General features: G+C 36.8%; 1 protein-coding gene across 6 annotated transcripts in view; it reads left to right on the plus strand.

The window, feature by feature from the left end:
- Positions 1–14,372, plus strand: part of sd (TEA domain transcription factor 1 homolog scalloped) — a 469,086-nt gene that overhangs the window by 423,185 nt on the left and 31,529 nt on the right. For 5 of the 6 annotated variants that reach the window (XM_053775571.2, XM_053775573.2, XM_053775577.2 and 2 more), the window contains 3 exons: positions 1,896–1,934; positions 8,660–8,829; positions 9,121–9,319. In XM_053775571.2, the coding sequence (XP_053631546.1) occupies positions 1,896–1,934; positions 8,660–8,829; positions 9,121–9,319 (408 nt within the window). The remainder of the gene's footprint in view (positions 1–1,895; positions 1,935–8,659; positions 8,830–9,120; positions 9,320–14,372) is intronic. The other variant, XM_053775572.2, reaches the window with a different exon arrangement.

The raw sequence follows: 14,372 nt of genomic DNA on the forward strand, positions 1-14,372 counted from the left end.
GAGGTGGTTTGGTCATTTAGAGAGAATGGATCACAGTAGAATGACATGGAAAGCATATAAATCTATAGGGGAAGGAAGGCGGGGTAGGGGTCGTCCTCGAAAGGGTTGGAGAGAGGGGGTAAAGGAGGTTTTGTGGGTAAGGGGCTTGGACTTCCAGCAAGCGTGCGTGAGCGTGTTAGATAGGAGTGAATGGAGACGAATGGTACTTGGGACCTGACGATCTGTTGGAGTGTGAGCAGGGTAATATTTAGTGAAGGGATTCAGGGAAACCGGTTATTTTCATATAGTCGGACTTGAGTCCTGGAAATGGGAAGTACAATGCCTGCACTTTAAAGGAGGGGTTTGGGATATTGGCAGTTTGGAGGGATATGTTGTGTATCTTTATATGTTTATGCTTCTAGACTGTTGTATTCTGAGCACCTCTGCAAAAACAGTGATAATGTGCGAGTGTGGTGAAAGTGTTGAATGATGATGAAAGTATTTTCTTTTTGGGGATTTTCTTTCTTTTTTGGGTCACCCTGCCTCGGTGGGAGACGGCCGACTTGTTGAAAAAAAAAAAAAAAAAAAAAAAAAAAATATATATATATATATATATATATATATATATATATATATATATATATATATATATATATATATATATATATATATATATATATATATATATATATATATATATATATATATTATATTATATATATATATATATTATATATATATATATATATATATATATATATATATATATATATATATATATATATATATATATATATATATATATATATTATATATTATATATATATATTATATATTATATATATATATATATATATATATATATATATATATATATATATATATATATATATATATATATATATAATATATATATATATATATATATTTATATATATATATATATATATATATATTTATATATTTTGCTGAGAGTTTACTTTAATCTATATTTTAGGTATTGAAGTATTCTTGACTTGTAATTTAAGGGTTACAAGCAGTGTTATTGACCTTCATGCAGTTGACAAGCTTTAAATCCAATAAACCAACCAAAATTCTCATTAGATATCCAGTACATGTGATGGTAGGTACATGGGAGCTGGGAACACAGAGGCAGCACACTTCTTACTAAAATATGTACCATCCTGCCTTAACATCAGTGTTAACCACTAAAATTCCATATAAGATACATCAAGTTTTTTACTTCTTGTACCGTGTATAAAGGATAGCGTTTTTTTTTTTTATCTAGGCAATGCAGAAGGGCAAATTTTGTTTTAGTTATTCTAACCTGTACCTGTACTTATTTCTTTGTAAGGTACTTACTGAGGACATCTCAAAATAAAAATAGCTCAAGTACTCATTGAATTTATAATTAGCTTGTGTATTGAAGGACATTTGTGTAAAGCCCTGAAGCCCATGGCATACATACTGTATTTAAATTTTTCCTTGGAATACTGCTTGACATTTGTGTTCGGTTTGGATTGATACTTTTTGTGAGTAATGACCCTATTCCTTGCCAAATATGTGCTTAGATTTACTGAGCACCTTAATGCTTTTTTGCCCACTAAAACTGGCTTCATTGTTGCAATATAGTTGCTCACTTTATTTTGAGATGACAGTGTTATTGTACAGGAATTGGCTTTTGAAGGCAATTAATTCCATTTTTAATACCAGTAGGTTTTGTACCAGAAATCTCACTTTCGTAATTAAATAAAAAAAAAAATTATTTTAATGTTACTGTAAGTTAATTGAGTTTTTCACAGATTAAGTACAATAGCAGTATTTCTAAATAATATTCAAAGTGACAGATTGCAGCTAGGTTGCCTGTGTGAAACAATGTGTCTTGTTTACTTACCTGTGTTTGTACCTTGTTGTAGGGCTGCACGTCTGATGAAAATGGCGGAATGTTGAGACTGGCAAGTATTTTTTGAATTTTTTAGTTTGCTAAATGTATTTCATACTTATAAAAGGAGGAATCAGTTTCACTTAGACGTCTAGTGGAAAGATAGTTAAATCCATGTATCATTTATATATCATTTTCTAGCAGTTGCATATGTGCGGTATTACCATATATTGTACTGTTTTTATCATTATTAATTAAAATGTACTTGAGCTATTTTTACATGTACTGTATAGTAAAATACCATATGTTTGTGGAAACTGCCTTGCATCACAAATTACACTTGGGCTTGTTTATGTGTAACATACGCATTTGGCGACGAATACTATATCCATTCCCTCACCATAAAGTTTTCAGTTATGATTATTATCTAAACCAAGTATGTAGATGCTTAGAAATATCCTTGAACAATACTGTGTTGTAATCAGTTGTTTTTGTATGGAGTGAAATGGCTATCATTGCATCCTGTGACATGGTCTTTAATTTTTTTTGTCGAGCAGTTTGAAAAGCTCACAGAAGGCCTTGTTCAAATGACCAAAAGTCATATGAGTAGTTTTTTGTATGACTAAGATTTGTGGCAGGAGAACGCTTTGTTTCTCCTGACTAACAAAATCCCACCACCTTCTTAGGAAATTGGCCTAAAAATTAAGGTTGTTGATAAGGTAGTTCTAAGAAATAAGCAATTAAGATAAATATAAAAAATCTATCTGTTAGTTTATTTGCCACTTGAGTAAATAATACAAGAATTTAGAGATAAAGATTCTCTGCAAACTAACACAGAGGTAATAGAAATACAACAGACTGTTATATCTTTCAAGTGTCTCAAACAGACTGTTATATCTTTTAAATGTCTTGAGTTTGAGACTGCTGTCTGCTAGATCACTAGAGGAGTTACAGAATCAACATTTAATTGATTATAAAAGTACTATAAATCATTAGTGAGAGAACATTTTCCTGTGATAGCTCTTCCATTGTGAGTAAGTTAAATGAGTTCATTTTTTTAAAATGTGGTTACATTATAATTGCAGCTGTTGAAATGAATTTGCAGATGTGTCTGTTACATTTCTTGGAAAGAAATTAACCTGCTGGTTGTATTCTTATCCCACTGAAAAAATGGTATTATAATGCATATAATTTTTTTTTTCAGTAGGTGCAATTAAAAATGAAATTTTCTAATTGAATAAGATTGATTCACCTAACCCATGTTAATTACTGTAATTAGAAATACCTTACTTACATTGTTCATTTGGCCAATGCTACATGGTTTTGGATTGAAACATTTTTTTTTTTTTTTTGTAAATCAAGCATGACAAGTGATGAGGGCTTTCATAGAAATGTCACATTGCTTGACTTTATTGAGTTATCGTGGCTTAATAAAATTTAAAATTATTTATGAGGTCTAAATAAAATCTTGCTAGTTCAGAACATCAGTGGTGATTATAACCCAGAAGTTATAAACTGCCATCATAACTGTAATACACTACTTTACCAACTGTAAATACATATGTATATACATATCTGGTATTTAAAAATAACTGTACCTGTAAAAATGTAATTGACCTTAGAAGGCTATAGATTTTTACAAAAAATAAACACTTCAGTCAGAATTTATACTTTGCTTATCAGTTAACTGGTATAATATTACTAATGTTTAGGTGAAACTGTTTCCCTCTGTCACTTTTAAGAAGTGAAGAACACATGTTGTGTGCACTGAAGATAAAACTTGAGTGAGAATATATATATGTGTGTGTGTGTGTGTGTGTGTGTGTGTGTGTGTGTGGGTGGGTGGGTGTGGGTAGGTGGGTTGTGGGTGGTGGTGGTGGTGGGGGGCAAACTATTTTTAAGGAGATTGTGAAACTGAATTCAGTGAAAGAAATGAAAATGTAAATTAAGCACATGTTGCATCAAGAATGGACAAGTTTGTAAAACAGTTAAATTTTGTATTGTGCTTGTGGCTAAGGAAAATACTGTATATCATAAGTGGGAGTATAATATAAATAATTATATAAACTTGGTTAGTATTATATTACAAAAGTTACTCTTGTATTTTCTTTTTTTTTTACTGTGCATTCTTTAAGTGCTTACTTGTGGAATTATCTTAATTTATAGTTTATATATATAGTATAGTAATCCTAGGTAGGAGGTTGGTAGACAGCAACCACCCGGGGAGGTACGTACTACTGTTCTGCCAAGTGAATGTAAAATGGAAACCTGTAATTGTTTTACATGATGGTAGGATTGCTGATGTCTTTTTTCTGTCTCATAAACACGCAAGATTTCAAGTATGTCTTGTTATTTCTACTTGCACTTAGGTCACACTACACATGCATGTACAAGCATATATACAGTGGACCCCCACAAATTCGCGGTTCTGAATTCGCGGCTTCAGTAATTCGCAGATTTTTCCTTAGAACCTAACTGATAATTATTCGCGGAGATCCTGGAAATTCACAGAATTTTGGGGGGGCTTTTTTTTAAGGCAATATATAGTTTTTTATGTTTTAACACAATGTTAAGAAAAATATAATTTAATAATTTTGTAACATAAATATTAATGTAAATTCAGCAAAATTTCCTTATAAAATATAATACTATATAAACTTTTTAGTGCTGTAGAGAATGGTATCATTCATTATTGGTGAGTATCCATACAATTATCTTTACTTTTACTAAATTAAATTATTACTGTATATTTACTGTACGTATACCAAAGAAAACATGGTTGCATAAATTACAGTATATACCTGAGAAAATGGGCTTGCATGAATTATGGTAGCTACACTGAGAGTAAAAGGTAGATGGGATACAAGGAGAATAGAAGCATCAGGGAAGAGAGAGGTGAAGGTTTATAAACTAAAAGAGGAGGCAGTTAGGGAAAGATATAAACAGCTATTGGAGGATAGATGGGCTAATGAGAGCATAGGCAATGGGGTCGAAGAGGTATGGGGTAGGTTTAAAAATGTAGTGTTAGAGTGTTCAGCAGAAGTTTGTGGTTACAGGAAAGTGGGTGCGGGAGGGAAGAGGAGCAATTGGTGGAATGATGATGTAAAGAGAGTAGTAAGGGAGAAAAAGTTAGCATATGAGAAGTTTTTACAAAGTAGAAGTGATGCAAGGAGGGAAGAGTATATGGAGAAAAAGAGAGAGGTTAAGAGAGTGGTGAAGCAATGTAAAAAGAGAGCAAATGAGAGAGTGGGTGAGATGTTATCAACAAATTTTGTTGAAAATAAGAAAAAGTTTTGGAGTGAGATTAACAAGTTAAGGAAGCCTAGAGAACAAATGGATTTGTCAGTTAAAAATAGGAGAGGAGAGTTATTAAATGGAGAGTTAGAGATATTGGGAAGATGGAGGGAATATTTTGAGGAATTGTTAAATGTCGATGAAGATAGGGAAGCTGTGATTTCGTGTATAGGGCAAGGAGGAATAACATCTTGTAGGAGTGAGGAAGAGCCAGTTGTGAGTGTGGGGGAAGTTCGTGAGGCAGTAGGTAAAATGAAAGGGGGTAAGGCAGCTGGGATTGATGGGATAAAGATAGAAATGTTAAAAGCAGGTGGGGATATAGTTTTGGAGTGGTTGGTGCAATTATTTAATAAATGTATGGAAGAGGGTAAGGTACCTAGGGATTGGCAGAGAGCATGCATAGTTCCTTTGTATAAAGGCAAAGGGGACAAAAGAGAGTGCAAAAATTATAGGGGGATAAGTCTGTTGAGTATACCTGGTAAAGTGTATGGTAGAGTTATTATTGAAAGAATTAAGAGTAAGACTGAGAATAGGATAGCAGATGAACAAGGAGGCTTTAGGAAAGGTAGGGGATGTGTGGACCAGGTGTTTACAGTGAAACATATAAGTGAACAGTATTTAGATAAGGCTAAAGAGGTCTTTGTGTCATTTATGGATTTGGAAAAGGCGTATGACAGGGTGGATAGGGGGGCAATGTGGCAGATGTTGCAGGTGTATGGTGTAGGAGGTAGGTTACTGACAGCAGTGAAGAGTTTTTATGAGGATAGTGAGGCTCAAGTTAGAGTATGTAGGAAAGAGGGAAATTATTTCCCAGTAAAAGTAGGCCTTAGACAAGGATGTGTGATGTCACCGTGGTTGTTTAATATATTTATAGATGGGGTTGTAAGAGAAGTAAATGCGAGGGTCTTGGCAAGAGGTGTGGAGTTAAAAGATAAAGAATCACACATAAAGTGGGAATTGTCACAGTTGCTCTTTGCTGATGACACTGTGCTCTTGGGAGATTCTGAAGAGAAGTTGCAGAGATTGGTGGATGAATTTGGTAGGGTGTGCAAAAGAAGAAAATTAAAAGTGAATACAGGAAAGAGTAAGGTTATGAGGATAACAAAAAGATTAGGTGATGAAAGATTGGATATCAGATTGGAGGGAGAGAGTATGGAGGAGGTGAATGTATTCAGATATTTGGGAGTGGACGTGTCAGCGGATGGGTCTATGAAAGATGAGGTGACTCATAGAATTGATGAGGGGAAAAGGGTGAGCGGTGCACTTAGGAGTCTGTGGAGACAAAGAACTTTGTCCTTGGAGGCAAAGAGGGGAATGTATGAGAGTATAGTTTTACCAACGCTCTTATATGGGTGTGAAGCATGGGTGATGAATGTTGCAGCGAGGAGAAGGCTGGAGGCAGTGGAGATGTCATGTCTGAGGGCAATGTGTGGTGTGAATATAATGCAGAGAATTCGTAGTTTGGAAGTTAGGAGGAGGTGCGGGATTACCAAAACTGTTGTCCAGAGGGCTGAAGAAGGGTTGTTGAGGTGGTTCGGACATGTAGAGAGAATGGAGCGAAACAGAGTGACTTCAAGAGTGTATCAGTCTGTAGTGGAAGGAAGGAGGGGTAGGGGTCGGCCTAGGAAAGGTTGGAGGGAGGGGGTAAAGGAGGTTTTGTGTGCGAGGGGCTTGGACTTCCAGCAGGCATGCGTGAGCGTGTTTGATAGGAGTGAATGGAGACAAATGGTTTTTAATACTTAACGTGCTGTTGGAGTGTGAGCAAAGTAACATTTATGAAGGGGTTCAGGGAAACCGGCAGGCCGGACTTGAGTCCTGGAGATGGGAAGTACAGTGCCTGCACTCTGAAGGAGGGGTGTTAATGTTGCAATTTAAAAACTGTAGTGTAAAGCACCCTTCTGGCAAGACAGTGATGGAGTGAATGATGGTGAAAGTTTTTCTTTTTCGGGTGGGAATCGGCCAGTGTGATAAAAAAAAAAATGGGGGTAACCGGTATTTTACATTGTAGCACTGTGGGAGTCAGCAGTACAGTACTGTATATGGGTTTATCTTTACTTTTTTTTTTTTTTTTAGGTTGATGTATCAAGCTGAGTTTGAAATTAAAGTGTTTTGGGGGCATATTTAGGGGTTTAAACTATAAAAATAGGCATTTATAGGCTTTTTTTTAACCACTTTCCAAATTCATGGGTGGTTTTGGAACGTAACCCCTACAAATTTGGGAGGACTACTATATACACACCCCTCTGGGTTTTCTTCTATTTTCTTACTGGTTCTTGTTCTAGTTTATTTCCTCTTATTTCCTTGTGGAGGTGGACCAGAATTCTTCCTCCGTAAACCATACATGTCATAAGAGGCAACTAAAATGCCTGGAGCAAGGGGCTAGTAACCCCTTCTGTACACATTACCAAAGTTAAAAGAGAAACTTTCGCTTTTCTTTTTGGGCCACCCAGCTTCAGTGGGATGTGGCCAGTTTGTTGAAAGAAGATACTTATATAGTAATATAATCATTGGGAAGCATTAAACTTGTAAGAGTCATATAGCACCAGGGAATTGGGGAAGGGGTAGGGCAATTAGATTCAGTCCAAGGTTGGGTAGGATTGGTCTAAGTCCTTGAAACAACAACCTCTTATATTGAAGAGTAGTTAAGTTTTTTAAACAGTGTACTATATTGACACTACTTTATACTACAGTTTAATATCACGGATACCTTGAGAAGCTAACTTGAGATGATTTCTGGGGTTATTGCTCCTGCACTCCAGTCCAGTCCTAGACCAGGCCCCTCTGGGCATGTATAATATAAACTTTCATGACTACACATATGATGGGGTTTGTGTTGTGTCCTGAGCTCTACAAACCCATTTACAACATTGATGTGCTGTAGTGAAGAAAATTATGCTAATGAACTTACTAAGTATAGCACAACACTTGAAAACATTTTGTTTGAATACAGTACAGTATTTGCAGTGATTGTAATTGCAGATCAGCATTTGTCAGTCATAGTTGGTTTTATAGTGCCAGTATTATAATTGCAGAAAATCATGAGTCTGGGACCTACTGTATTGTCTCTCTATGTAGTATTATTTGGCATTTTTTAACTTTTGTATCCAAACTCATACATAAGTCATTGTCAAGAGAAATACCATTCAGGAACATTCCTTTATGTGCAGAGAGTTTTTGAAATATTGTCTATAAGAACAGTGTTGTGTAAATGGATGATAAAAGCAGTGGAAGTGTACATGCCTGAACATGATAGTAGAATGATGAGAGGGAGGCAGTGAAGGTATGTATTAGTTATGTGAAACTTTTGAGTTGTGAAGTCATTATGGAAGGCCAAGTGGAAGTCTGAATGCAATATTTATAATCTCCCTTCTCCTACATTGTTTAGCCTTCTTTCCCAGGCGAGTGCTTCCCCAAACAATGAAAATTGGAACTGGAGTATTGAAGATGACAAACTGTTGAAAAGAGTACAGAATAGATAATTTATAAATATGTAACTATTTACAGGATTCTGCCACAAAGGAGAAGGCACTTCACACAATGTCCTCCATGTCATCCGCGCAGATTGTCTCTGCGACAGCGATGCACAGCAAAACATCACTAGGTCTACCCCCACCACCAGTCTCATATGCTAGTGCTTTCTGGCAGGGAGGATTACAGGCTGGAACAAGTCAGGAGTAAGTGTTATTCATAATTATAATAAAAAATTAGAACTTTACATGTGCATAGACCATAGTACTGTAGTTCACCTGATTGTCAAGATGGCAGGAAAGATGAGAAGCACAGGTCATCTTTAAAGACAAATGAGTATCCTAATGTATAAAGAAAATACTATACTTCAATAAATGTGTCATTTATAATGACAGTACCTGTTTGCTTATACCTTTGAAGACATACTGTTTAAATATACATATATACGTATTGCTTTAGTATATTTTTCCTTTGCTAAGGTTTCCTATGTTTTTCAGTGTTAAGCCTTTTGCTCAGTCTCCTTTTGGTATGGGTGGAGAGACCAAACCCCCAGTAGGAGGTATGGGTGGCTTACTTCAACCTGCTGCTGCTCCATCTGTCACAGTACCACCATGGGAAGGAAGATCCATCGCTACACAGAAATTACGACTTGTGGAGTTCAGCGCCTTCATGGAGTCCCAAAGAGACCCCGACACAGTAAGTCTAAATTTTATAATGGTAGATTCTATATTTACCTTGGTTCTTTTTCAAAAATTATTTTAATATGATGGGTCAGTCTGAGGCTGGGATTCCCCATTAGTTCACAGTAATGACAATTGGCATCTATAGACACCTTTGATATACATGTACCTCTGATGAATTTTGAGAGTTTTTCTATTCTTGGAGCCTGGTCCTGGGTCAGGCTCGTCTGATGTTTGCCTGGTCAGTCAGGCTATTGCTATAAAGTTGGTAGAATTACCGACAATATGTAAAGTAAAAGGACACAAGTGCAACTAATGTGACATTTATTGTGGCAACGTTTCGCTCTCCAGGAGCTTTATCAAGCCATTAGGTAATGGCTTGATAAAGCTCCTGGAGAGCGAAACGTTGCCACAATAAATGTCACATTAGTTGCACTTGTGTCCTTTTACTTTACAGGCTATTGCTGTTGGTGGCCTGCTGCCTCACATATCCATCACAGACTGATTGATCTGGCACCTGGTGAAGATACTCGTCCAGTTTCATCTTGAAACTAGACATAATTACAATGAGTATTTTTATATTTATGCTTTTGTCTATAGTACATTATATGGTGCCCATGACTATGCCTCTGACAGATGTGACCATGGTGTATAGTGCATAAAATGCGTGATAAAGGAATAACAGGAAAAGTTGGTATATGGCTTTATAATTTCCTAACAAATAGAACACAAGAGTAGTAGTAAACAGAGTAAAGTCTACGGCGGCTACGGTGAAAAACTCTGTTCCACAAGGCACAGTACTCACTCCCATCCTGTTCCTCATCCTCATATCTGACAGACAGGGATGTAAGTCACAGCACTGTGTCTTCCTTTGCAGATGACACTTGAATTTGCATGATAGTGCCCTCCATTGAAGACACTGCAAGACTCCAGGTGGACATCAACCAAAATTTTAAATGGGCTGCAGAAAACAATATGAAGTTCAATGATGAGAAATTTCAATTACTCCGATATGGAAAACATGAGCGAATTAAAACTGTCGGAGTATAAAACAAATTCCAACCACACAGTAGAACGAAAAACTAATGTAAAAGATTTGGGAGTGATAATGTCAGAGGATCTCACCTTCAAAGACCACAACATTTGCATCAATTGCATCTGCTAGAAAGATGACAGGATGGATAATGAGAACCTTCAAAACTAGGGATGCCAAGCCCATGTTGACACTCTTCAGGTTGCTTGTTCTATCTAGGCTGGAATATTAATGAACACTAACAGCACCTTTCAAGGCAGGTGAAATTGCTGACCTAGAAAATGTACAGAGAACCTTCACAGCACGCATAACTGTGATAAAACACCTCAATTACTGGGAACGCTTGAAGTTCCTCAACCTATACTCCAATATAGGAGCTTCAATAGAAACTATGTATTGTGCCAAAACAAAACCATTCACATTGCTAAACTTACGAACTGTAATGCAGTTACTTAGCCTTAACACCAATATGCTCCATAATCTGTATAGAGTTTTGAATTAATCTTAGTTTGCCTGAAATGCCTAGTCATGCTAGGTGTCATAGTGGCCCTCTCTGTAATTAGTTTTATATAATATGTAAACCACACAATATCCTATAGTATTTATATAAACCCCACATTGTAATCCTCATAAAGAATAAACTTGATAGAATGCAGGTAGGAGAGATACATGATTATGTACACTTGGAAAATCCTAGAGGGATTAGTACCAAACTTGCACACGAAAATCACTCCTATGAAAGCAAAAGACTCGGCAGATGATGCAACATACAGTGGACCCCCGGTTCGCGAAGTCATCGGTATCCGATAAATCCGGTATCCGAAGCATTATATCGCAAAAAATTTGCCTCTGTTCCCATTACAAAACCCGGTATGCGATACGATTCGTACGAGACGTGTCCATGTGTGGCCTGAACTGCCCCATGTGCACCAGTGTTTACAAGCCAGCCAGTGTGCACGCATCTAAGAATACATTAGGTACATTCCATATTATCCATATTATCACTGGTTTTGGTGCTTGTTTCTGCAAAATAATTCACCATGGGCCCCAAGAAAGCTTCTAATGCCAACCCTGTAGTAAAAAGGGTGAGAATTAGTATGGAAATTAAGAAAGATTTTGAAGGGTTTGGGGCTAACCTTGAGAAGCCTATGCCAGTTGTGGACTCCATTGTGCCTACTTCAAAAATTAAGGAAATGTGTGCTAAGTGGGTTGAACTGCAAACCTTTATGGATGAAAATCACCCTAACACAGCTATTGCAAGCCGTGCTGGTGACTATTACAATGACAATGTAATGGCCCATTTTAGGAAAGTCATAAAGGAATGAGAGGTACAGGCCTCTATGGACAGATATGTTGTGCGACAGAAGTCCAGTGACTCTCAAGCTGGTCCTAGTGGCATTAAAAGAAGAAGGGAAGTAACCCCAGAAAAGGACTTGCTACCTCAAGTCCTAATGGAAGGGGATTCCCCTTCTAAACATTAAAAACTTCGACACTCTCCCCTCCTCCCATCCCGTCAATCACCACCAGATCTTCATTAAAGGTAAATGTCAATTATTCTATTGTGATTATTCTTTGTTATTATTGTTACTGTAATTATTCTATTGCATTAAACTTAATATTTCATGTGGTAAAATTTTTTTTTTTTTTTCATACTTTTGGGTGTCTTGCGCGGATTAATTTGATTTCCAATATTTCTTATGGGGAAAATTGATTCACTTTCCGATAATTTTGCTTTACGATGAGCTCTCAGGAACGGATAAATAACGTGAACCGGGGGTCCACTGTATCTCCAATGAAAAGCAGGGGTGCCATTAGCACTATAAGAGACAACACAACAAGTGTGAGGGGCCCTAGACTGTTCAGCATACATAAAGGGGATTATAGATTGTAGATGAATGGTTCAAAGAACCGACACGTTGTTAAATTAGACACATGTGCAACTCTTGGGTATCTTTATTGAGGAAACGTTTCGCCTGATGAAGCCACTGTGTGGCAAAACGTTTCCTCAATAAAGATACCCAAGAGTTGCACATGTGTCTAATTTAATAAAGGGGATTACTAATAGATCCCTGGCTGTCTTCAAGAAGGCACTGGACAGGCACCTAAAGTTAGTACCTGACCAGCCAGGCTGTGGTTCATACGTCGGGTTGCGTGCGGCCAAGAGTAACAGCCTGGTTGATCAGGTCCTGAACCACCATGAGGCCTGGTCACAGACTGGGCCACAGGGGCGTTGACCCCTGAAACCCTCTCCAGATACACTCCAGGTATACAGTAATGTACTCTGTTTATACTGATGCCAGCTATGTTTTGTAAATGCTTCTATACAAATATATTAAAATCTTGAAGTTAAGTTTTTCTTAGTACTTATAACTACTTACTGCTGTAGTTTTGTTTTGTTTATCTTAACACAGTTTTACTGATAACACTTGTCTTTCTTTTACAGTGTACAAATACTTCACAAATTAAGTGTAACTTTAATGATTTATTTGATTTATAAAGCACTGGAACAGTTTAGTTATTCATAGCATTCATAAACAGTTGTTGACATTATTATAAGTTTGCTACTAACATTACCAACTTCCTGCTACCCAGCCTAATTTATTGTCACATTACAAAAGTTACCATAAGGCAATTAAAGCAATTCAGGCACAGCAAATTTAGCCAAAAGGGGAAATATCCCTACCATATATGCCTTGACTCCATGGTATTCAACTGCTCAACTCCAAATCACAACCCATTTTCAAAGAATCATGGCGGTAAAAAACAATCCCACATCTTTGTGTCATCATTTTCAGATGACCCCAAAATTAGCATGCAAATCATCTCTGCAAAGGACAGTGATAAACTTCAAAAGCATATAAAAAGGGCTGCCAGTGGACACTAAAAATAACATGGCATTCAGTGGGGATAAATTCCAATTATAGCCTCTCCTCACTTAATGATGAAGCTCTGTTCCTAAGACCATGTTGGTAAACGAATTCATCGCTAAGCAAGGAGCATACTGTAATGGTAGTGGGTTTGCATAAACCATCTTCGATATTGTTTTAATGTCACCTTTGCTCCATTTATAACATTTTTAGCATATTTTTAAATGTTTATAGAGTAGTGTACTGTATATTGTAATAAACAGGATAGAGGAAATCAACTCTAATACACATTATTTAGGTAAGCATACTGGTCAGGGAGCCCATTGTAAGTCCGAGTCTTCGGTAAACAAATACGTCAGTAAGTGAGGAGAGGCTGTACTGAGATATGGAAAAAATGAACTCAAAAGGAAAACTATATACAAAACACAGAAGGGACACCCCATTGAGAGAAAAGAACATCTGAAAAATCTACTAGTAGGTATAATAATGCCAGTTGATCTGTCTTTTAAAAAATATAATAGTCTCTCCTCACTTAGCAATGTACTCATTTACCAACGACTCAGACTTACAACAGGCACTCTGACCAGTATGCATACCTAAATAATGTATATTAGAGCTGGTAGTAGGTTGGTAGACAGCAACCACCCAGGGAAGTACTACCGTCCTGCCAGATGACTGTGAAACAGAAACCTGTAACTGTTTTGCATGATGGTAGGATTGCTGGTGTTTTTTTTCTGTCTCATAAACACGCTAGATAACAGGGATATCTTGCTACTCCAACTTACATTTTGGTCACACTTCACAGACATGCACATGCATATATATATACATACATCTAGGTTTTTCTCCTTTTTCTACATAGCTCTTGTTCTTCTTTATTTCTTCTATTGTCCATGGGGAAGTGAAAAAGAATCTTTCCTCCGTAAGCCATGCGTGTCGTATGAGGCGACTAAAATGCCGGGAGCAATGGGCTAGTAACCCCTTCTCCTGTAGACATTTACTAAAAAAGAGAAGAAAAACTTTATAAAACAGGGATGCTTGAATGTGCGTGGATGTAGTGCAGATGACAAGAAACAGATGATTGCTGATGTTATGAATGAAAAGAAGTTGGATGTCCTGGCCCTAAGTGAAACAAAGCTGAAGGGGGTAGGGGAGTTTCGGCGGGGGGA

Source organism: Cherax quadricarinatus, chromosome 10 (genome assembly GCF_038502225.1).
Source record: "Cherax quadricarinatus isolate ZL_2023a chromosome 10, ASM3850222v1, whole genome shotgun sequence".
Lineage (NCBI taxonomy): Eukaryota > Metazoa > Arthropoda > Malacostraca > Decapoda > Parastacidae > Cherax > Cherax quadricarinatus.